Genomic DNA, 25613 nt, shown 5'->3' with positions numbered 1-25613 from the left:
GTCCAAGGAATAAAAATTTTGACTGGCACTTGTCATTTATATAGACCTTTATGCATCGGTAGCACAAGTCTCTGTTTATTGAGGGATGCCAGAAGATCACCACCATCCAGGAACCAGTCCTCTAGATTGTCTGTTGTGGTATCCAAAACTCCCACTTGAGACACCACATTGGAGAGAGGCATGGTTCAGAAAGACCACCGTTAAAGTAGAAATTTGTCACGCTGGAGGAGCATCAAATTCCCATTTATAATCAATGACACATTAGTCCGTTTGGGTCTATCATAAGCTAATAGAGAGCTGGACCTTGGGAGGATAAGCCAGCGACATTCAAATAAGGTGAGTTAGAGTTCAGCATCATGAGATTCTCCTTCTAAGGAAGGGATGCTAGAGCAGAGAGATAGCCAAAAGATAACAATTAAACTTTGGAGAATTAGAGGAAACAGCATTGAAAGGCAAGGGGGATTGCTGGGTTTAGTAAAAAAAAAAAAAAAAAAAAGCACTTGCTTCACGCTTTCCCTCTTTTGTTTTTTATGACTCTAGGATCCACCCAGTTGCTCAAGTAAAAAACCTGAGAGACACCTTACACCATCTGGGAACTTGTTAGAAATTCTTAAACCTCATTCTATACCTGCTAAATCAGAAAATGTAGGGATTAAGTCTGATTATTTCTGTTTTCGCAAGTCATCCAGGTGATTCTGATGCATGGAAAGTTTGAGAACCACTGGTTTAGGTGATTAAAAGTTCTTGTCTCCCTATATCTTGTTTTGCAATATCATTGCATTCACCCCAGCCCCACAAAGCTACCATCTATTGACCGTTTTATAGTTATTGAGCTTTTTGAAGCAAAAATATGAGCAAGTCAATTCTCTGCTTAAAACCTTTCAATAGATTTCTAGTGTTCTTATCATAGCCTACAGAGCCCTTCACAATCTGAGGTCCTCACATGTCTCCAGGCTCATCCGGAGCCACTCCCTTGTGAGGCCCTCTCCCATCATGCTAAACGGCTTCACATGCCCTCCAAAGGAAAGTGTGACACCTTGCCTCAGTACCTGCACATGTGCTGCTCCTTCAGCCTAGAATATTCTATTGCTACCCCTTCACTTTACAAGCTGGCCAAACCCTACTCATCTTCAGAATGCTGTTTAGACATTACCTGTTTACCAATCCCATCAACTAGTTGCCTCATCTTCTAGGCCTCCACTGAGCCTTGCACCTACATCTGTTATAGGCACTTCTCATATTACTATAATTACTTAAATCTGTTACTCCTATTAATTTATGATTGCTTGGAGAGCAGAAGTTGTATCTTTTTCATTCCATATCAACAGCATACTTCAAAGTACCTGGCACATAGGTTGCCAAAAAATGATTTTTGAGAGTTGATATGGTTTGGCTTTGTGTCTCTACCCAAATCTCATCTTGAATTGTACTCCCATAATTCCCACATGTTGTGAGAGGGACCCGGTAGGAGATAACTTGAATCATGAGGGTGGTTCCCCCATACCATTCTCATGGTAGTGAATAAGTCTCAAAATATCTGATGGTTTTATCAGGGGTTTCTGCTTTTGCATCTTCCTCATTTTCTCTCTTTGCCCGCTGCCATCTATGTACGATATGACTTGCTCCTCCCTTGCCTTCTGCCATGATTGTGAGGCTTCCCCAGCCACATGGAACTGTGAGTTCTTCATTAAACCTCTTTGCTTTGTAAATTGCCCAACCTCAGGTATGTCTTTATTAGGGTGAATGAAAAGCAAAGATAAACTTTGTTAAATCATGGATTTGCCTAAAACTAGTTTCATAAAAGCTGATTCTTAAGTATTCATTTGCCTTCTGTTTAATTAACTTTATTACCACTTTCAGCTTAGTCCTAGGAAATTAAAGTGCATAAATGAGGTAATTTCTAAGAGAAAGCCAGAGAAGTCTGTTCTGACTTTTCCTGTAGGAGGGGTGAAGGAATGCATCTATTAATCTTGAGAAGGGTAACTTACTCTGAGTATATGTGAATTTTTTTCACAAGAAAGGGTACTACTTAGAATAAAGACTCTTTAAATGGAAATGTTTTCTTTGGAAAAAATTAGAGTAAAATAAGGGAGTAATCAAAATATATTAGAAAAACTTATTTTGAAGAGCTAAACAGTCTTTTTTCTAGCCCCAAAGCTACCAAAATACATACTATGCAATTGACGTTGGAAAATGACAACTGTTTCCAGTAGCCATTCTAATGAACCTGAAATGGCATGACTTTTCTCTTGCAGTTTATGTAATTATTCCACAATCTACTACAAAAAGTATTTTCCAAGAAATATCATCAGTTCCATATTGCAAAAAAGGCCAGTGAATTCATTTTTAAGAAAATAAGGCTTTATGCTGTAAAAGATGAAAAAACATGAGATTCTAATACAATTCTGGTTAAAGTAAATTGATATTTAACCCTTTCTGCACTGCAATTTGACAGTGTATTTCAATAACCTTACAAATAATGGTCTTTTTTTTAACCCCAAATTCCACTGCAAATAATCCATTCTAATGAAACAATCAGAAATGTAGATTAATTTTTGTGGACTAAAATTATTTTTTAAGTTAGATATCTCTAATTTTTTTTTAAAAAAATGATGCCATTATAAGTTGCAACCTCAGAAAATGGTATTAAGAATTTTTCATGGAGAATATTCATGATATGTGAAAAGTTAAAACACTATGAATCCGATCCTTTCCTGATCCGGGAGCCAAGATGGCCGAATAGGAACAGCTCCAGTCTACAGCTCTCAGCGTGAGCGATGCAGAAGATGGGTGATTTCTGCATTTCCATCTGAGGTACCCGGTTCATCTCACTAGGGAGTGCCAGACAGTGGGTGCAGGACAGTGGGTGCAGCGCACCAAGCGCGAGCCAAAGTAGGGTGAGGCATTGCCTCACTTGGGAAGTGCAAGGGGTCAGGGAGTTCCCTTTCCTAGTCAAAGAAAGGGGTGAAAGACGGCACCTGGAAAATCGGGTCACTCCCACCCTAATACTGCGCTTTTCCAACAAAGGGCTTAAAAAACGGCGCACCAGGAGATTATATCCCACACATGGCTCGGAGGGTCCTACACCCAAGGAGTCTCGCTGATTGCTAGCACAGCAGTCTGAGATCAAACTGCAAGGTGGCAGCGAGGCTGGGGGAGGGGTGCCCGCCATTGCCCAGGCTTGCTTAGGTAAACAAAGCAGCCAGGAAGCTTGAACTGGGTGGAGCCCACCACAGCTCAAGGAGGCCTGCCTGCCTCTGTAGGCTCCACCTCTGGGGGCAGGGCACAGACAAACAAAAAGACAGCAGTAACCTCTGCAGACTTAAATGTCCCTGTCTGACAGCTTTGAAAAGAGCAGTGGTTCTCCCAGCACGCAGCTGGAGATCTGAGAATGGGCAGACTGCCTCCTCAAGAGGGTCCCTGACCCCTGACCCCCGAGCAGCCTAACTGGGAGGCACCCCCTCCATAGGGGCAGACTGACACCTCACACGGCCGGGTACTCCTCTGAGACAAAACTTCCAGAGGAATGATCAGATAGCAGCATTTGCAGTTCACGAAAATCCGCTGTTCTGCAGCCACTGCTGCTGGTACCCAGGTAAACAGGGTCTGGAGTGGACCTCTAGCAAACTCCAACAGACCCGCAGCTGAGGGTCCTGTCTGTTAGAAGGAAAACTAACAAACAGAAAGGACATCCACACCAAAAACCCATCTGTACATCACCATCATCAAAGACCAAAGGTAGATAAAACCACAAAGATGGGGAAAAAACAGAGCAGAAAAACTGGAAATTCTAAAAAGCAGAGCACCTCTCCTCCTCCAAAGGAACACAGCTGCTCACCAGCAACAGAGCAAAGCTGGATGGAGAATGACTTTGACTACTTGAGAGAAGAAGGCTTCAGATGATCAAACTACTCCAAGCTACGGGAGGAAATTCAAATCAAAGGCAAGGAAGTTGAAAACTTTGAAAAAAATTTAGATGAATGTATAACTAGAATAACCAATACAGAGAAGTGCTTAAAGGAGCTGTTGGAGCTGAAAGCCAAGGCTCGAGAACTACGTGAAGAATGCAGACGCCTCAGGAGCCGATGTGATCAACTGGAAGAAAGGGTATCAGTGATGGAAGATGAAATGAATGAAATGAAGAGAGAAGGGAAGTTTAGAGAAAAAAGAATAAAAAGAAACAAACAAAGCCTCCAAGAAATATGGGACTATGTGAAAAGACCAAATCTACGTCTGACTGGTGTACCTGAAAGTGACGGGGAGAATGGAACCAAGTTGGAAAACACTCTGCAGGATATTATCCAGGAGAACTTCCCCAATCTAGCAAGGCAGGCCAACGTTCAGTTTCAGGAAATACAGAGAACGCCACAAACATACTCCTCGAGAAGAGCAACTCCAAGACACATAATTGTCAGATTCACCAAAGTTGAAATGAAGGAAAAAATGTTAAGGGCAGCCAGAGAGAAAGGTCGGGTAACCCACAAAGGGAAGCCCATCAGACTAACAGCAGATCTCTTGGCAGAAACTCTGCAAGCCAGAAGAGAGTGGGTGGGGCGGGGAGGGGGGGGGTGGCGCCAATATTCAACATTCTTAAAGAAAAGAATTTTCAACCCAGAATTTCATATCCAGCCAAACTAAGCTTCATAAGTGAAGGCGAAATAAAATCCTTTACAGGCAAGCAAATGCTGAGAGATTTTGTCACCACCAGGCCTACCCTAAAAGAGCTCCTGTAGGAAGCACTAAACATGGAAAGGAGCAACCAGTACCAGCCACTGCAAAATCATGCCAAATTGTAAAGACCATCGAGGCTAGGAAGAAACTGCATCAACTAATGAGCAAAATAACCAGCTAACATCATAATGACAAGATCAAATTCACACATAACAATATTAACTTTAAATGTAAATGGAGTAAATGCTCCAATTAAAAGATACAGACTGGCAAATTGGATAGAGTCAAGACCCATCAGTGTGCTGTATTCAGGAAACCCATCTCATGTGCAGAGACACACATAGGCTCAAAATAAAAGGATGGAGGAAGATCTACCAAGCAAATGGAAAACAAAAAAAGGCAGGGGTTGCAATCCTAGTCTCTGATAAAACAGACTGTAAACCAACAAAGATCAAAAGAGACAAAGAAGGCCATTACATAATGGTAAAGGGATCAATTCAACAAGAAGAACTAACTATCCTAAATATATATGCACCCAATACAGGAGCACCCAGATTCATAAAGCAAGTCCTGAGTGACTTACAAAGAGATGTAGACTCCCACACAGTAATAATGGGAGACTTTAACACCCCACTGTCAACATTAGACAGATCAACGAGACAGAAAGTTAAAAAGGATACCCAGGAATTGAACTCAGCTCTGCACCAAGGGGACCTAATAGACATCTACAGAACTTTCCACCCCAAATCAACAGAATATACATTTTTTTCAGCACCACACCACACCTATTCCAAAATTGACCACATAGTTGGAAGTAAAGCTCTCCTCAGCAAATGTAAAAGAACACAAATTATAACAAACTATCTCTCAGACCACAGTGCAATCAAACTAGAACTCAGGATTAAGAAACTCACTCAAAACCACTCAACTACATGGAAACTGAACAACCTGCTCCTGAATGACTACTGGGTACATAACGAAATGAAGGCAGAAATAAAGATGTTCTTTGAAACCAATGAGAACAAAGACACAACATACCAGAATCTCTGGGACACATTCAAAGCAGTGTGTAGAGGGAAATTTATAGCACTAAATGCCCACAAGAGAAAGCAGGAAAGATCCAAAATTGACACCCTAACATCACAATTAAAAGAACTAGAAAAGCAAGAGCAAACAAATTCAAAAGCTAGCAGAAGGCAAGAAATAACTAAAATCAGAGCAGAACTGAAGGAAATAGAGACACAAAAAACCCTTCAAAAAATTAATGAATCCAGGAGCTGGTTTTTTGAAAGGAACAACAAAATTGATAGACGGCTAGCAAGACTAATGAAGAAGAAAAGAGAGAAGAATCAAATAGATGCAATAAAAAATGATAAAGGGGATATCACCACCGATCCCACAGAAATACAAACTACCATCAGAGAATACTACAAACACCTCTACACAAATAAACTAGAAAATCTAGAAGAAATGGATAAATTCCTCAACACATACACCCTCCCAAGACTAAACCAGGAAGAAGTTGAATCTCTGAATAGACCAATAACAGGCTCTGAAATTGTGGCAATAATCAATAGCTTACCAACCAAAAAGAGTCCAGGACCAGATGGATTCACAGCCGAATTCTACCAGAGGTACAAGGAGGAACTGGTATCATTCCTTCTGAAACTATTCCAATCAATAGAAAAAGAGGGAATCCTCCCTAACTCATTTTATGAGGCCAGCATCATCCTGATACCAAAGCCTGGCACAGACACAACAAAAAAAGAGAATTTTAGACCAATATCCTTGATGAACATTGATGCAAAAATCCTCAATAAAATACTGGCAAACCGAATCCAGCAGCACATCAAAAAGCTTATCCACCATGATCAAGTGGGCTTCATCCCTGGGATGCAAGGCTGGTTCAGTATACACAAATCAATAAATGTAATCCAGCATATAAACAGAACCAAAGACAAAAACCACATGATTATCTCAATAGATGCAGAAAAGGCCTTTGACAAAATTCAACAACTCTTCATGCTAAAAACTCTCAATAAATTAGGTATTGATGGGACGTATCTCAAAATAATAAGAGCTATCTATGACAAACCCACAGCCAATATCATACTGAATGGGCAAAAACTGGAAGCATTCCCTTTGAAAACTGGCACAAGACAGGGATTCCCTGTCTCACCACTCCTATTCAACATAGTGTTGGAAGTTCTGGCCAGGGCAATTAGGCAGGAGAAGGAAATAAAGGGTATTCAATTAGGAAAAGAGGAAGTCAAATTGTCCCTGTTTGCAGATGACATGATTGTATATCTAGAAAACCCCACCTTCTCAGCCCAAAATCTCCTTAAGCTGATAAGCAACTTCAGCAAAGTCTCAGGATACAAAATCAATGTGCAAAAATCACAAGCATTCTTATACACCAATAACAGACAAACAGAGAGCCAAATCATGAGTGAACTCCCATTCACAATTGCTTCAAAGAAATAAAATACCTAGGAATCCAACTTACAAGGGACGTGAAGGACCTCTTCAAGGAGAACTATAAACCACTGCTCAATGAAATAATAGAGGATACAAACAAATGGAAGAACATTCCATGCTCATGGGTAGGAAGAATCAATATCGTGAAAATGGCCATACTGCCCAAGGTAATTTATAGATTCAATGCCATCCCCATCAAGCTACCAATGACTTTCTTCACAGAATTGGAAAAAAACTACTTTAAAGTTCATATGGAACCAAAAAAGAGCCCGCATCACCAATTCAATCCTAAGCCAAAAGAACAAAGCTGGAGGCATCACACTACCTGACTTCAAACTATACTACAAGGCTACAGTAACCAAAACAGCATGGTACTGGTACCAAAACAGAGATATAGATCAATGGAACAGAACAGAGCCCTCAGAAATAACGCTGCATATCTACAACTATCTGATCTTTGACAAACCTGAGAAAAACAAGCAATGGGGAAAGGATTCCCTATTTAATAAATGGTGCTGGGAAAACTGGCTAGCCATATGTAGAAAGCTGAAACTGGATCCCTTCCTTACACATTATACAAAAATCAATTCAAGATGGATTAAAGACTTAAACGTTAGACCTAAAACCATAAAAACCCTAGAAGAAAACCTAGGCATTACCATTCAGGACATAGGCATGGGCAAGGACTTCATGTTTAAAACACCAAAAGCAATGGCAACAAAAGCCAAAATTGACAAATGGGATCTAATTAAACTAAAGAGCTTCTGCACAGCAAAAGAAACTACCATCAGAGTGAACAGGCAACCTACAGAATGGGAGAAAATTTTCGCAACCTACTCATCTGACAAAGGGCTAATATCCAGAATCTACAATGAACTCAAACAAATTTACAAGAAAAAAACAACCCCATCAAAAAGTGGGCAAAGGACATGAACAGACACTTCTCAAAAGAAGACATTTATGCAGCCAAAAAACACATGAAAAAATGCTCACCATCACTGGCCATCAGAGAAATGCAAATCAAAACCACAATGAGATACCATCTCACACCAGTTAGAATGGCAATCATTAAAAAGTCAGGAAACAACAGGTGCTGGAGAAGATGTGGAGAAATAGGAACACTTTTACACTGTTGGTGGGACTGTAAACTAGTTCAACCATTGTGGAAGTCAGTGTGGCGATTCCTCAGGGATCTAGTACTAGAAATACCATTTGACCCAGCCATCCCATTACTGGGTATATACCCAAAGGACTATAAATCATGCTGCTATAAAGACACATGCACACGTATGTTTATTGCAGCACTATTCACAATAGCAAAGACTTGGAACCAACCCAAATGTCCAACAGTGATAGACTGGATTAAGAAAATGTGGCACATATACACCATGGAATACTATGCAGCCATAAAAAATGGTGAGTTCATGTCCTTTGTAGGGACATGGATGAAATTGGAAATCATCATTCTCAGTAAACTATCGCAAGAACAAAAAACCAAACACCGTATATTTTCACTCATAGGTGGGAATTGAACAATGAGAACATATGGACACAGGAAGGGGAACATCACACTCTGGGGACTGTTGTGGGGTGGGGGGAGGGGGGAGGGATAGCTTTAGGAGATATACCTAATGCTAAATGACGAGTTAATGGGTGCAGCACACCAGCATGGCACATGTATACATATGTAACTAACCTGCACATTGTGCACATGTACCCTAAAACTTAAAGTATAATAATAATAAAATAAAATTTTAAAAAACACTATGAATCCATAATTGTTTTTAAATAAAAAGAATGCAACATTATATAAGTGTATATGTGTATTTTTGTGTTATCCATAGCAAAGAGACTGAAGAGAAACACACTAAAAATTAGCTGTTGTCACTTCTGAATTGTAGGATAATGGGCAAATTGGGCAAATAATTTTTGGCTTTCTAATGTTCTATAATTTTAATTTTTTATCATGAATATGTTTACTTTTAGAAATCAGAAAAAGAACTAAAGATAATTTTTTTAAAGAGTGAGGGCAGAATAAATGCTATCCAGAACGATGGCCAAGTTCTCTAACAGTCTTCAGTGTGGATAGAAGAGCAAAAATTTCAACTTGCTTCTCTAATTCTTTTGTCTCCTCTCGTCTGTGTGGCATGGATTTGAAGGATAGGCTTCTGCTTCACCCCACAGATCCAAATAATTAAGTTTTAAATGAGACAATGGCAAGAATAGTGACATCAAAGAGAAAACATTCAAATTCAACCATCTCCTCCTTTCGCAAATGCTAATGGTGTTGACTTTGACTGAGAGTATTAAATTCCTTTGATTCACAAATCCAACAATACATTTCCCCCCCCCCCGCAATGTTCTTATTATAAGAAAGCTGCCTGTCCTCCCAGGTTTTAAGCATAAAACATCGTAGCTAAACTTCTCTATCCACTTCTAAACCATTGTATAGTTTCTCAAGTTATATTTATATAATGTGGAAAGGGAGGAAAGGAACTGGCTAAACTAACAAATTTTACCTGTACTTTCTAAAAACAAATGTAATCAAATTAGTAACATGTATTAAGACTCCTCTCTCTCATTTTTTCCCTCTTCATTTCTTTTACTTTATACCATTTCCTTTGCTACTACATTACATTGCGTAGTAACAGCAACACAGATTTATGTTCTCAAGAGAGTTAAACACCCACCTTTCTTTTTCAGTGGCAATGACTAAATAAGGAAGTTACATTTTCCAAAAAAAATATGAAGTTAAGTTCAGTTCTGTTCACAAATATACTTGAGTAAATATTTTTGTAAATATAAATTATTAAATAGTAACTTTTTAATACTGAAAAGTAATGAATAGACAGCATTAGAATTTGATGAGGGTTTTTGGTTTGTTTACCATATAGAAGGAAAACCAAATTAACTTTCCCTTCCTGAATAGTTGCTTTGAGTTCATCAAAAAACTGATCCAAATATGCAAACATTAGACTATTAGCACTAAAATAGCTTGTCATCCAGAGCTCTTCATTATAGTCTTTTCATTTGGGGTCACACAGTTGATCCATTATTACTTCTAATAAAAACTTAATTAAATACCAGCCAAGTCTTCTGCCATTTAGGTCCGGTCCGAGGATTAGGTAGCACTGGACAGACTAAAAAGTGCCATGGTAAACAGCGAATTCATGTAATGCTAATTAATTTCCATAAATCAAGTGTGGTCTAAGTGAAGCATGAATAGTTTAAATGCAGTTTCAAAGGTCATGGCGTTTTATGGTTGTAAGAATTGATACCCTGGGACGAGCTTAATGTCAGCCTTTTTGAGAACTAGAAAATCCTCGATTTTGAAAGTCATTTAAATGTACTTTATCAGAAAAAGACTTTATTTGATTCAATTAGTCTATTTCTGTTTGCATTCAGTATTTATAGTTAAAATACAGCTGGGGGGCCGGTCGTGTTTATTCAACCTTCAATGAAATACTCATTGAGCACCTACTAGATGCTAGGTACAGATTAAGGTGTTTAGAATCTATGAGTGAACCAAATAGAAATGTGCCCTCATTCAGTTTATGGTCTGATAGAAAAAGCCAGACACTAAACAAAATAAATTATAATGTTAGAAGATAAGTGGTACAGAGAAAAATAGGGAAAGGAAATAGGGAGTTTGTGGCAGCAGATATGTAATTTTAAATGGAGAGGAGAAGCTGTATACCATGAGAATTGTTGAGTTGGCAGTGAATTCATAGCAGGACAGAGCAATCAAGACAGGGGTGATCCCAGGGAACCAGACGCCCAGGGAACCAGGCCAGCTCCATGTGCTGACCGAGAAGTTCAATCTATCCAGGTAGTCTAAAGATAAGTGACAGTGCCCAGGCACCCAACTTTCTTTCTGAGCCATAAGTCTAGATCATAAAAGAAAAATGTCAAGAGCAAGGCAGGACATGGGCCTATAAGCAGATGGAGATAATTTCTAGAATTCAGCAACAGGAACCATAGTTGAAGCTCAGGTACACAGGTTAAGAGGAAAGAGCCAGGAAGAATCTTCAGGGAAAAAAATGGAACCCCTGTTTCTGGACCACTTAAGCAGCCAAACCACTAGATTAGAGACTAAGATGTTTGCTGCTTCCTACTAGGGATCAGGATTGGGCTTGTGGCTGGGATTCAAGGATGCAGGGGAGGAAGGATGCTGAAGCTGGTACCATGACTGGCCTAGAAGGCATAGCCAGGGAGCAACCTTTGCTTGGGTCTCAAGAAATTGTGATGAGGTTACTTTTGGTTCCTCTGCTCAGTGCAGGGACTGAATCTATTCCCCTTTGAATGTCATCCTTGGTGAGCCAGAATATTACAGATCTGAGCAAGACTCCTACCCTAGAACTCCCTAGATTACCCTAATTATCAAGAGGAAAGTTATTGAGTAATATGAGACTCTAGTGATTCTTTTCTGTGGGTCCTCCTTAGCTGAGCAGAAGACTGCTTTCTATAGCACTTTGCAGGTTAGACAATGCAAATTCATGACACTACAGTGAACTTAATTGCTGTAAAACAGTGTTTCTTACCCTCGGCACTATCGACATTCCCTGCCAGATAATTCTGTTTTTGTGTAGAAGTTGAATACTGACTTGTGTGCATTGTATTAATACAACGTTTAGTAGTACCCCTGGCCTCTATCCAACAAATGCCAATAGCACTCACTCCTCCAGTAGTGACAATCAAAAATGTCTCCAAACATTACAAAAGTTCCCTGGGGCAGGGTCACCCTCAGCTGACAACTACTTTTGTAAAGGTTTTTTTAAGTATATTTCAAAGACTTTTAAGAAGTTATACAATATCTTGCATAACAAAAATATTCATATAACAAAACTAGGCACTAACTGATGACTCAACAGTTAGTAAAGAGTAGTTTCAAAGCTTTCTATAATAATTTTTAAAAAGTAGTGTGTGTTTTGGAAGCAACTTACTTATTTTTATTTTCTGAGACAGGGTCTTACTCTGTCACCCAGGCTGGAGTGCAGTAACATGACCACAGCTCACTGCAGCCTTGACCTCCCAGGCTCAAGCAATCCTCCCACCTCAGTCTCCTGAGTAGCCGGGAGCACAGGCACACACCACCACACCCAGCTAATTTTAAATTATTATTATTTGCAGAGACAGGGTCTCCCTATGTTGCCGAGGTTGGTCTCGAACTTAAGGGATCCTCCAGCCTCAGCCTTCTAGAGTGTTGATATTATAGGTGTGAGCAGAAACTATTTAAGTTATTACATTAGAACATAATGAAATTGTTTAGGAAATGCATCAAGCAGAGGGCAACAGTGCCAGATCTCAGTATCTGTAAATCACCAACAGAGCTGGGAGCTGCCCATGGGGGCTTGATGCTGATCTTGTGGTAGGAATGGGAGTAGATTCAGATCATCAGCTTCAGCTTTAGAAACTTACAAACATGGAATCACAAAAGCCGAATTTGAAGCCTTCTAAAAATCCAGGCCTCAATATTCCTATATTTCGATATCTCTTGGTAGCTACATTTTTTTCTCCACATTTAGTTTGTATCCAGGGCATATTTTCTAGACTTACTTGCATCCACAGGTTCCATTCCACTTTAAAGTTACCATAGCCTCTGGCAAACTTTTATGTTTTCTTCTGTCTTAAGCAGCACTTGGCATTATACCGCCTAGAGGGACCGAGAAGATATTTAGAGGCTAGGTGGCGAGAGAGAAGGCTCATATTTATGAGATAAAGCACTGGGGAATTGTCCTGTCAAAGGAGTAAAGAGGACATCCTTGAGATAAAATCCTGTTAAGAAGTAGAGTAATTTTATGCTTTGAGGAAGTAAAAATGTATTTGTTTGTTTATAAAATATTTTTTTATTTATATTTATATAAACAAATATCTTTTGTTTATAAAAATATTTGGTGGGCTTTCTAGTTGATTACTCATCATCTTTATTAAGTAATTATCCTTCATCTTCACTTATCATGAGTAATTACAATGACAAATACAGGGTATTTTTTTCTAAACCACCAGCTTATCGCATTGTAAAAGGTGCTTTATTAATACAAAGGATGAATAACTGAGTCAAATATTTGTTTCAGGTTGTTACAATTGTAGGTTTCTTATATCTTTCCTGCATTTAAAAAATAATTTTATAATCAATTTATAACCACTTCCCTTAGTTACATCTACTTCTCTCAGTTATAAGAGCAATATCAATAAAGGGCTCACAATTTACAAAGTGTTTTTACAACTGTTTTTTATGATTTGAATAATCACCCTGTGATACAAGGCCTACTTATAATTCATTTTAACAGATAAAATGACTAGGTTCAGATTAATTGACCTTAATAAAATCTTTTCTTATGATTTCAACCATCTGATCAAGACAAGCAGGCTGTTGTCAGCCTTTGGTGTTTGTGCAGTATCGATAGGAGAAAGAGACTACAGCATTGCTCTGTAAACACCTAAAATTTACTATCCAAGGAACTGATGTATTCAATTTTGCCAGAAACTTATTTTTGAAGCACAATATATAAGGCATATGGATCAATTTGCACCAATTGTGTTTGTCATACTAGAAAAAAGTCAGATTCATTGCTAAAGTGATGAGAAAAGTGCCTTATTCAAATGATGACATATCATAGATATTCAATCATCTTCCTTTTGGAAAATTGACTACAAAATTGAAGAATTTGTATTCTGTCGTGGCAAGTGAAATACATTTCACGAGGGACGTTATAAAGTCCTTGCCTCTTCTCAGTGCTGTGTGTATGTGCATGTGTGTGTGCTCCCAAGCATAAGCTAAAATATCTTTATGGTCTGATGCTTATCCATATGTATGTTAATAATAAATAAGCTTAGACAATTATGATTAAGAATATAGCCTCTGGAGCCTTACTATTCGGTTTGTAACCCAAGCTCCTCTACTCACTAGCTGTATGACCTTGGTCAAGTTAATTGACTTCTCTGGATCTCAATTTCCTCATCTGTAAAATGTAGAGATAATAGTGTCTACCTCAAAGTCATGGTGAGCATTAGGTGAACTAATATTGCAAAGCACTTAGAACAATACTTTGTATGTACTAAGCACAGCATATTAGCTATTGTTATTATTACCTGGTATCCATGGCAGTCATAGTTAAACATCTCATCAGGTCAGTACACCTTTATAAGGAAATGGGATGAACATGGTAACCTCAGATAAATTATCTTCATAGGAAACTTCCAGTTTGAATAAAGCATGTTAATGAGAAAGCATTTTACCACTTTTCCTAAAGAAACTGTGGTTTCCTGAAGGAATGGTCTTCAATAGTTGAATTGAGGTACCTTGGCAAAAATGGAATTAGATAGAGATTTTCTACTGGGGATCCTGATGTGGAAAAGAAAAAGCAAAAGTGAACGGTATGTGTTTCTTTAATCTTGTGTTCCATTTCCAATGGAAGTTGGTGGTTGAATCAGAATGTGGTTGGGGAAACAGTGTTAAGAATTCCTTAGGTATTCCTCTTACAGTGTTGAAATGGCACTGGTAAACACCTGCCATTTGCTTGTACTTTTCTGTGTGGGATAAGATTTTTTATCATTTTTTCTACCAAAACAGAGGCCAGAAGCTAATGGGAGGGCATGTTTTCTCATTTTGTGGACATCACGGTAGAAAAGCTACCACAAAGAGATGCACAAAGCTGGTTAGATTTTGAAAATGAGAAAATGTTCAAGTATCCTCAATATCATACAACATGCTACTATTTTCACTATCTTTCATGACATCGTTTTACCATAGAGAAACAAAAGAACAGTCCTCTTTTTAACAGTTTATTTTTGTTGTTATTTTGTTTTTGTTTTTTGAGACAGAGTCTCACTCTGTTGCCCAGGCTGGAGTGCAGTGGCACAATCTCGGCTCACTGCAACCTCCGCCTCCCACGTTCAAGCGATTCTCCTGCCTCAGCCTCCTGAGTAGCTGGGATTACAGGCGCCCAGCACCACCGGCTAATTTTTGTATTTTTAGTAAGGACAGGGTTTTATCATGCTGGCCAGGCTGGTCTCAAACTCCTGGCCTTAAGTGATCCACCCACCTCCGCCCCCCAAAGTGCTGGGATTACAGGGACAAGCCACTCTGCCCACAGGTTTTTTTGTTTGGTTTGGTTTGTTGCTGTTGTTTGAGAAGGAGTTTTACTCTTGTTGCCCAGGCTGGAGTGCAATGGCACAATCTCTGCTCACTGCAACCTCTGCCTCCCAGGTTCAAGTGATTCTCCTGTCTCAGCCTCCTGAGTAGCTGGGATTACAGGCATGCATCACCACACCTGGCTAATTTTACATTTTTAGTAGAGACAGGATTTCACCCTATTGGTCAGGCTGGTCTTGAACTCCTGAGCTCAGGTGATCCGCCTGCCTCGGCCTCCCAAACTGCTGAGATTACAGGCATGAGCCACTGTGCCTGGCCAACAATTTTTGATAAGAGATTGAGAACGAATGTTAAGGAAAGTAGGGAGGGGTGGTAAAAGCTGCGGTTCAGACTAAGCAACTGCCCACAGAGTAGCTTTTCAACATAGATGCAGAGTACTGTTGGCAATTTAATCCAGATAAATTGTTTTTATGTCTTTTTCACTATTCTTTTCTTTTTTAAAGTTCCATGTGTTAGTTTCCCCACATGAAAATGTATAGGAGTTTTTATGTGCCCACGTGTTAATACTAAAACTGACAACCATTGTAATTTCTCAGAATCAGAAATAGGGACATTTCTAAGATATGCATGTTTCAATAAAACTACCCATCAATACTTCCCAAGTTCATCATGACTTGAGTTTCTTGTGCTTCACAAACATCTCCAATAAAAAGTATTTGTTGTGTATGACATAGATCTCCATACTCTAAGGTTTTTTTATTCTCACTGCATTAGAATAGAGAGTGCTTTGATTTGTGAATTATGATTTACAGTTTTCCAATTCATGAGACACTTATAAAGTCCCAGTTTTTAATGATCACTTATTTTCTAGTTGCCTAGCACTATGCCCAACTTTGTGAATTTTATAAAAAGGAGATATGATCCCTGCAACGTACATGCTAAATGGTTTTTTGTCAACTATGTTCTCTGAAATCAGGGATGCAAGGCACCAACATGAATTAGAAAATATGGACAAGTTTCTATGCTCTTTTATCCTCTTCTGTTAATCTCTAAAGTTTCTTCAGCAATTCATTCATTGATCCCACAATTATCTGTTAAATGTTTACTATGTGCCAAGTTTGATGCTAGGTGCTGGGAATACAATGATGAGCAAAAATAAATGTGTTCCTTGCTGTAATAAAGCTTGCATATTCAACAATTCTAATGTGACAGATGGAAATTATTGAATAATCTATGCAAGTGTAAAGTTCCTACTGAAACAAGAAATATGAGAGAGAATAATGGTACCATACTAGTCTAAAATAGGAGATTTTTCCAACGTCCGATGTGATCTGTGATTATTTCTCCCTATTTACTCTTAAATGGGGCAAGACCTATGCATGCTCTATTCATCAGCAGAAGTGTGACTTGCTCTTGGCCAACTTTTCAGAGCTACAGCTTGAAAGCAGACATACACAGCCCCAAGTCCAGTCCCTAGTTAGCAGGCTTCCTACTAGAGCTCCTCAGCTCCAAGGAACTAGCATCTGCTGTCCTCACTGTGTGGCTCATTGGTACTCTATAGAGCGTGCACAAAGCTGCTATAGCCAGCAGCAGCCATGCTCTCCAGAACACGTGGATCTAGTCCTCTTGGAATGCGAAATGCCCTTGCCTGTGCCCCTGCCGCCTCCTGTTGAGTTCTTGTCCAGGAGTCTCTCTGTAAATACATTTAGGAAAAAAACAGGTAAGAGAGGAGAGTCTTCAGCCAATTCAGAGCGAACTCATCCAGTGGGGAGACAGAAGCCTTGTTTTCTGGGGAGTCTAAATCCTGGATCTCAGAGTCAGGGGCCTGATAGTATGAAAGAAAGAAAGCCTTTCCCTAGATTTTCTCCTGCAGTCTCTGTAGTCTCTGTCTTCTGAGGAGAAGCTTGAGTTTTCCATGAGGTAAAAGTGTGTGTGTGTGTGCGTGCATGTGTGCATGCGCAAGTGTGTGTATGTGTGTGAGAAAAAGAGAGAGATTAAACATACTCCATATGAAGGTTATCAACAGTGGACCCCTCTCACTCATCCTCCCTTCAGTTTGGTGTCATTTGGCCAAGTTTCCATCTTTTTCACTGTCGTCATGTATGATTTTAGTGGACGATGAGAGATGATCCATCAGAGGCTGTCAGCAAAGTGCCTTTTTGACTGGAGAATTACACATTTATCATTTAGTATGCAACATTTGGCCTTCAGTTTTGAGGCTCTACCCAAGGTCTCAGACTTTCTGGGCCTAAAAGGAACATGGTCCTTCCTTTGCTCACCCCACCAACCCCTGCTAATTGTTACTCTGTTGCATGCATCTAGGCTTCCTAATGAAGGTCTGCTGTGTGGACAGCACTGAGCAGTCTGGTTCTGTACTTTTCCCAGTTCTGAAGGGATCCTGGAATGAGGCCTGTTATTGTTTGTCAGTAGACCAATTATTGGTGGCTTTGAAGATCCCCTTCATGCACATTTCCTGGTTCTGTCACTGTTTCTACTACATTCTTGGTGGAGTCAAGTGCTGGAGTCCTGTGCTGAGTCCATAGCAGGAATAGGGTCACAGAATTTCACTCCATGTCCTGAACTACTAGGGATCAAAGATCCTAACTTGTCCAAAGACATCCTATCTGAGATCAGATGGGGTCCAGGTAAAACCCTGAGAAAAAAGTGAGAGACTTTAACACCTTCATCATCCTCTTTCTTCATCCTTTGTTTAGCCCAGTGTGCATCAGTTATGTTCTTTTAGGTCACAAAGAGCTCAGGTTTCCTTAGACAATCCATGTTACTGGGACCTGATCATGGCCATCACCAGCAGACACCAATTTTTTTTGTCCTTCTTCCAAGCCTCTTCTCAACTAATTTGACCCTTCCTTGGCCATTGCTAATGCAGTTACCCTATGCTGTGGTGCCAAGCTGGATGTGAAACTTCTCTAAGATGTTTGTGGGGTTCCCAATCTACACCCCAGCAGGAACACGATGCCCTTTGTCCACATTTACAAAAAACCCTTCTGGAGATTTGTATTTCCCAGCCCCTGAGGCTTGACACCAGCCTGAGGCGGGGAGCCTGTAAGTACCTCTTTACTTCTGTAATCAGAACAGGCAGGGCTTCAGCTCCTCCTGTGACACCCACATCTGCTTCCTCCCTTGCTCTGCGGCTGATTTCAGAAACTTTGTAAGACTGTCTCGCCCTCCAGGTTGTAGTTCTTGATCTTCCAAACCAAGCATATTCAGAATTCTGAACACAGCCACAGCAATCACAACAAGGACATAGCTCTGGCAAATAAATAAAAAGTGCTTTACTTCTGGACTTTTGTGTCTGTTGTAAATTGGAAAATCCATTCAGAAACATAATTGGCTTTGGCTTCTCTGAAGTAAGAAACAACACAGATGGAGCAGAGCCTTAAGATAAATAGAACCATCTGAGGGGTGTGGGGTTACAGAAATGAAAAATATCTATTAAAAAATATGATCTCACCTGAAGAATTTTAGACTCCAAGCCAAGATACAGAGACATTTTTAAAACATCTTCAAATCATACCTTGCAATACTGGAGACCAAATGGTGTTTCATCTGACTCTAAGGGCAAAAGTAGCTGTTTTTAGCTTCTGAGGCTTGTAAAAATACACACAAGGAGCGCAGGGTGAAGTAAGAGAGAGATGGCTTGAGTTCCTTTGGAAAAGCCCTGTATGATCTGACATGGTCTGTGAGTTACCAGTGCAGGTTCCACCGCGCTTTGTTGGTGTGGCCTGCACGGGGCAGGTGGGCTTCCCAGGCTGATGCGGTACCTCCTGAAGCTGCATCAAATGCACCAGAATGAAGTGGTTGGACAGCGGATGCTCCTGAAGCCAGCAGAAGAAACAGACACAATCCACAGAAGGCAGAGAGAAGAAGAGAAAGCCACTTTCAGCCTTGGCATACAGGACAATGGTGTGGAGAGCTGGCCACCATACAATCGCTGTGACCACAGAGCTGGCACTGACCCAAGGAACCTAGAAATCCTCTGCCAAAGAAAGAATAAAACCTGCCCTAATTGGAAACACTTCTGACAAAATGCCAAAGGGAGATCCTGCCACTTTTCCTTTTTCAGATCGTAAATCACCCTAGTTTCCTGGAAAAGTTATGTCTGGACAGACTTATTGCCCCTTGAAAGACCCAGCAACCTGGTCTTTGAAAATCTTGCTGGAAGATGTAGAAAATCTCCAACCATTCAGACTTCCAGTACCTGGGGGTGAAAACTGCCTCGGATGATCAATGAATGCCTGCTCTCAGAGGTCAGACCCAATGAGTATGAGCCAGCAGAAGATTAAGAGCTAGTTCTCATTATGATAAAGCACATTCTGGCAAGGCCACAAAAAGAAAGATGATGGCAATCAGCACAGATCCAAATGAAAACCAGACGAAGGTTTCAGCCAAACTAGTCTTCACTTCTGCTATAATGGATTAATTTTTGGGTGCTGAAGTCAGCACAATTTGCAGATTCAGAACACTGAATACGGGAGTCAAAATTGGGTAGACATTTAGTGGAAACTATAGCAGACCCTTGACATTTACAAGGGTTAATGCTGCCTCTCACACTTGTCAACTTCTACCTTCAATTGCATATAATACATCTTCATCTCTTCAACCCACTTATAGCTCTACACAGCCTTTCTCAGTGCATAGATGTAATATACAGGCCTTGAAATAACTCACAGCAAAGCTTTCTGTAAGGAAACCTCTGCATGTTCAGGCTTTTTGGGGCTAATCCTCTGGAATTTACCAGAGAACAAATAAAATCCAGGAAGTATAGCCTACTCACAGGGTTTTCAGACCAACAGCAAAACCAGAATAATGCACCGTTCCCCACCAAAAGATGATCATGTCCCTGGAAACTGAATGTTACCTTACATGGCAAAAGGGAATGCAGGTGTGGTTGAAGTTGTGATAGGGAGACTATCCTGGATTATCCAGATATAATCACAAGGGTCCTTATAAGAGACAGGCAGGAGGGTCAGAGTCAGAGGAGATACAACAGTGAAGGCAGAAGTTGGAATGATGTGAAGTGCTGGAAAGAGGCCATAAGATAAGGAATGAAGGCAACTTCTAGAACACATGGAAAAGGAAAGATGTGGATTATACCCTGAGCACTTAGAAGGAACACAGCCCTGCCAATGCTTTGAGTTTAGCTTAGTGGAACCTATTGTAGGCTTCTGAATTCCAGAATACAGAAGTCTGAAGGGGATACATTTGTGTTGTAAGCCCCTCGGTTTGTGGTAATTTGTTATAGCAGCAATAGGAGGCTATTGGTCAACAACATTTGTTTTTAACACTTTTCCTTTATTCTCATCTTCTGTTTCCAACATCAAATGAAACTCCAATTCAAGCAAAGTTTCTAGAATAATTTTTTTAAAAGACAATTCCATAAGATCCTCCTTTACTCTCACCTGCCATGTTGTAAATAACTCCTCCCAAGATGATTTACATTTCCAAGTAGAATCAGGGAGAAGATATTTTGTATAGAAGGAGAGAGAACTGATGTTGATTAATTACATAGACACCGTAGCAAGTATTTTGCAGGTAGATTATTCTCTTTTCCCCAAACTACCCCCTACTCCATTTTGCAGCTAAGGTAACCAAGATTCAAAAAAGATAAATAACTTATACTGTGAATGAGTCACCAGTGATGTGTCTGTATGACTCCAAAATTCAAATTATTTTCGTTAGACTGTGCTTTTTCTAAACTACCAATACAAAACCATAAAGTGCTAACAGTAGAATGTCTACATCAATTTGGAAGAAATGGTGATTTGGGAAGCAGGTACCACTCCTGGAAAGATACTCCGGGGAGTACTTAGAATCATTTTGATAGGCCATCATGGACTCTCACCGCTGTTTTCTCTTAGGAGAAAAATGCAATTGACAGAGTATGTTACCATTGCTAATGATTTTAAATCTTCTTATAGGGGTGTTTGCATTTGGACTTTTTGCTACTGACATTTTTGTAAACGCCGGACAAGTGGTCACTGGGCACTTAACGCCATACTTCCTGACTGTGTGCAAGCCGAACTACACCAGTGCAGACTGCCAAGCGCACCACCAGTTTATAAACAATGGGAACATTTGTACTGGGGACCTGGAAGTGATAGAAAAGGCTCGGAGATCCTTTCCCTCCAAACACGCTGCTCTGAGCATTTACTCCGCCTTATATGCCACGGTGAGTGTGCAAGTCTTGTCTCTCCCAAGTCCAGTTTTTGATAGGATGTGTGTCTCCCTGCCCTGTCTCCATTCTTTAATTGTCACTTATAGTGACTCTTAAAGTTATGTATGGCATATTTCTCTACATTATGCTATTGATATACTAGCCCCCCACACACACACTTCTACCCCACTTTCAATCTCCTGATCTGCCAGAGGATATTAGTTCTGGAATGTTTTGATAATCACCTAATTACATCCTCCCATTTACAGATGTGAAAGCAGGGTCCCACAGTATAGCTAAGATCATACAACCAGAGCAGGGACCCAGACTCCTGGTACTGTGTCTGAGATTTTCTTACCTCCCACAACAGTACTCTTTGTCAAGGTTTTCGTTGGTTTCGGAACAGCACACCTTCTCACACCTGCCTAGAAATTTGCAAGCATGGGTCTTATATGAATGGCTGCTCCAACAACATGCAGACCCAGGATACACAGCTTTCCTTTGCTCTGACACTTTTCTCCATGACTTTGCTAGGAGACAGGGATGATCCTAGAAAAACCTCAACACCCCAGAGTATGTTTCTCATTGTCCCCCAGATCGCACAGCCATTGACTGCCCCACTGGGGTATAATTTTCTCTTGTTTTCTTTTTGTTCTAGTAACAGAAAAACCAAAGTATGTCCCACATCTTAAAGAACAATGGTGTCTCTCTTATTTTCCAACTTTTTAACTGTATTCATTTTGGAAATAACTTCATTTCACTCTTATCTGGCTTATGCATTCTTAGGACCCAGAATATAGACATGCAGAGATCAGCTCAAAGGCTCCACAGGCTGATACGATATTGCTGGTGGACATCAGGTGCATTTACCAGTGGCAGAGCAACTGTTGGCCCAAAACACCCCCTTTCCTTACTTCAACTTCTTTTATATTCAGAATATGACTAGTCTGGTGATTCTCAATGGAAAGTGTGGGAAGGGAAAAGACAGAAGGAAGCCTCCTTTCAAACTGTCCATTCTTCCCAAACATCTGAGTATGCCCTCAACCCACCCCCCAGGGAGATGCTACCCTTCCTGTCACTGAGTGTAATTGCAGGAGGCATGTTCTGCCTCTGCGGGAAGAAAACAGGTCTGTGCCTTCACCCCTAGGGTGGAAAAAAGGCAAAAACTCATATGGGTTTCCTATACCCCAAATGATTCTTTAATTTGTTGCATAACAACTGCATGTTCTGAATCTAATAATTAATACACAGTCATTCTTTGTGACTGTGAGTCTGATCTATTTATTTAAAACAACCAGGAGCAGATAGTGCCTTTGTGTCCCATTTACAGGATCACATCGATAGGGTTATTTTGTCAACCACCAACTATGTGACATGAATATGTGACAAAAATGACTTCAGCTGTCCCCACATTAAAGAAACAAGGATGCAAATAACACAGAAGCCTCAATTTACAAAACAGATTATAGCTCGGTTAAATGTCTTTGCTTTATCAAAAACAAAACCAAACCAAAAAACCTCTATGCAGGTATTTTTTTTAAACAAATAAAGCCCTCTGAAGTATTCAACATATTTTCAAATTTTCAGAATGTTGATTTTTCCTAATTATCTAGAACCTAAACAATGTATTCTTGTGCCTTTTCCTGTATTTTTTATCAGACTCAAGTCATTGCTGTGAGAAATTAATTTTTATAGTACCATTATAAAAATTATTCTGTTACTTATAATAAACTACTGTCTCAACAAATGAGATACGAAGTTCTTTGGGCAAGAAAGAAGTAAATATCATCAGCTCACACAGAATAAATGTGACTATAACATGTTCTCAAGGATTCAGATGTTATCCAATTCAAATCATGCCTCACAGACTATAGTGAGATAAATCCTGATATAAGATTCCAATTGCATAAATCTTCTGAGCCGCTATTACATGTCAAATGCTTTCAGAAATTACTCAACAAGGATTTCCTAAGTACTAGTTAATACTATGAAGAATACCAACTAACCATAGGCTCATGCTTTTAATAGTTTTTAATCTTATAGGAAAGATTTATGACAGATATAATTGGAAAACATAATAGCATGAACAACTAAATATATGCAGCATAGGTTTTAAGTAACATTTACTAGAGTCTGAAAATAGTGTAATAATATGCTGTAATTTATGTAACTGTGATGTAACCAGTTTTATAGGGAATCTGTTATATAGAAGAGATTCCTATCTTCTGGTATTCTCACCAGTGTTGAGGCATCATTCTAGAATATTAAGAATTTCTATTGTAATACTGTAAAATGCGTCTATTTTAACTTATATGTGCTCAGGCCATATACACATACTATATAAGTATCAGCATATTATTTTTTAGAATTGCTAAGCTCACATAGCACATTTGTTAAGAAATGATAGACCAATGGTGCCCTCTAGTGGTGTTTTGTAACTACTACTAAAGGTTAGCTAAAAAAGTGTACTTACATGAAAAAGGCATGGCTTCCTAACTCTAAACCACCAGGGACACATTTGCTAACTGAACCTGTAAAACGTCAGAGTCTTACCCAGCACCTCACAACAAAATAATAACAGCCGCCTACATCTCAGGTGTCATAAAGTGTATCATCTTTTACTTAGCTCAGGTCTTCTTGACCTTTTGTATCTTGTGGAACACATAGAAAAGTTTTAATATTTTAAGAAACAGTGGAGTAAATGAATAAATAAAGCTGATCACAGCTGTCCTAAGGAATGTAGGAGTCAATTTACTAGCACAGCTGAAACCTATTTATGTGATGCAGTTGTTGGGAGGTTCTAATTCAGCCTGTCCACTAACTCATCAGTCAACACTTTGGTATTAATCACCTGAAGGTGTGACAAAGCAACTAGGAACTTTTGGGGACACAAAAAATAAAATGTACTGTCACTTACAGTCACTCTCCTACCTGGTCTTCTCCACCAAAAGCTTCATTCCTATAGAAGGTTTATTTGGTATCTCAGACTCTCATATGGATTTCTTATACCCCAAATGATATTTAAACTTGTCACATAAAAACTACATGTTCTGAATCTAATCGTTAATACATTCTTTGTGTCACTAATAACTTCTGTTCACATGTCCACTCGATTACAAAAGACTGAAGAATGTACACCTGTTCATTGTTCTTGCTGCACTGATTTCCTACCTAAATAATTTATTAAATATCTTAGTGGAGTTGTTCAAGGAATACTAGTTAGTGTGGTTGCTTTGACACAAGCCCCTGCTTGTGTATGCTGGTGTATGTGCCTGCTTGCTTGCATGTGTACTCATAGCACAAGGCAGCTGCCTGGTCACTCCCTGGCCTCTGTCCTATTCCAGATGTATATTACAAGCACAATCAAGACAAAGAGCAGTCGACTGGCCAAGCCGGTGCTGTGCCTCGGAACTCTCTGCACAGCCTTCCTGACAGGCCTCAACCGGGTATCTGAGTATCGGAACCACTGCTCGGACGTGATTGCTGGTTTCATCCTGGGCACTGCAGTGGCCCTGTTTCTGGTAGGTTGACTTCCCTCTTTTTACCTTTTCCTCTTCTACTCTCTGAAAAACTGTGAGTCAGGTTTCCCAGACTTCACCATCTGTGTTCCTTTCGTCCCAACCTTGTGAATTACAATTATTCTCCAAGTATTATGCATGCTTTTGCTACAAAAATGATTTCAAAACACCCTTTCCTTTCAGAAACTGGATTGCCAAATTCCTGCTGGGTGGCAGGGAGAGAATTGCCCCTAGAAGTACAGCTGGCTCTACCCCTTTCAACACTGGGCTTGGGACTGGGGCCAAGCAGACTAATGATAAATTGGCACACCTTCAAACCAATCTTCTTTAAGTATTTGTTCTCAGCATATTGGGGGCAAAAGCTAAGTGTTCCTTGAGGGAAGAATAGAGAATGAAGAACACTGGTAGAAGTAAGCAGCCTCTTCTCCAGCATCCCAAGAAACTCAACTCTAGCTCCGAAGTTGCATCTCCCACTCGGAAATTTAAAAAACCCTGCAGATGATCACACCCACCCTTTTTAGTGGGCCTCTGTTACTATTGGAACATGCCTCTTGGGAATCTTACTTCCACTAAACTGGCTTCTCAACCACCTATCTTCCTGGAGAAGAGTTTTGGTTAATACATTTTTCTTGTATTTCTGATTATGTTTTAGTTCCCCAAATAAATGGAGGTCTGG

The 25613-nt window shown here is 39.8% G+C and overlaps 1 protein-coding gene across 1 annotated transcript in view; it reads left to right on the top strand.

Moving 5' to 3' along the window:
• Positions 1-25613, top strand: part of PLPPR1 (phospholipid phosphatase related 1) — a 293484-nt gene that overhangs the window by 256369 nt on the left and 11502 nt on the right. Inside the window, exons 5-6 of the mRNA XM_008974087.4 lie at positions 21184-21434; positions 24764-24940. Coding sequence (XP_008972335.1) covers positions 21184-21434; positions 24764-24940 — 428 coding nt within the window. The remainder of the gene's footprint in view (positions 1-21183; positions 21435-24763; positions 24941-25613) is intronic.

The sequence above is a fragment of the Pan paniscus genome, chromosome 11, assembly GCF_029289425.2.
Source record: "Pan paniscus chromosome 11, NHGRI_mPanPan1-v2.0_pri, whole genome shotgun sequence".
NCBI classification, from domain to species: Eukaryota; Metazoa; Chordata; class Mammalia; order Primates; family Hominidae; genus Pan; species Pan paniscus.
The sequence above is the reverse complement of the archived record's forward strand: the minus strand, read 5'-3'. Positions and strand labels throughout refer to the sequence as shown.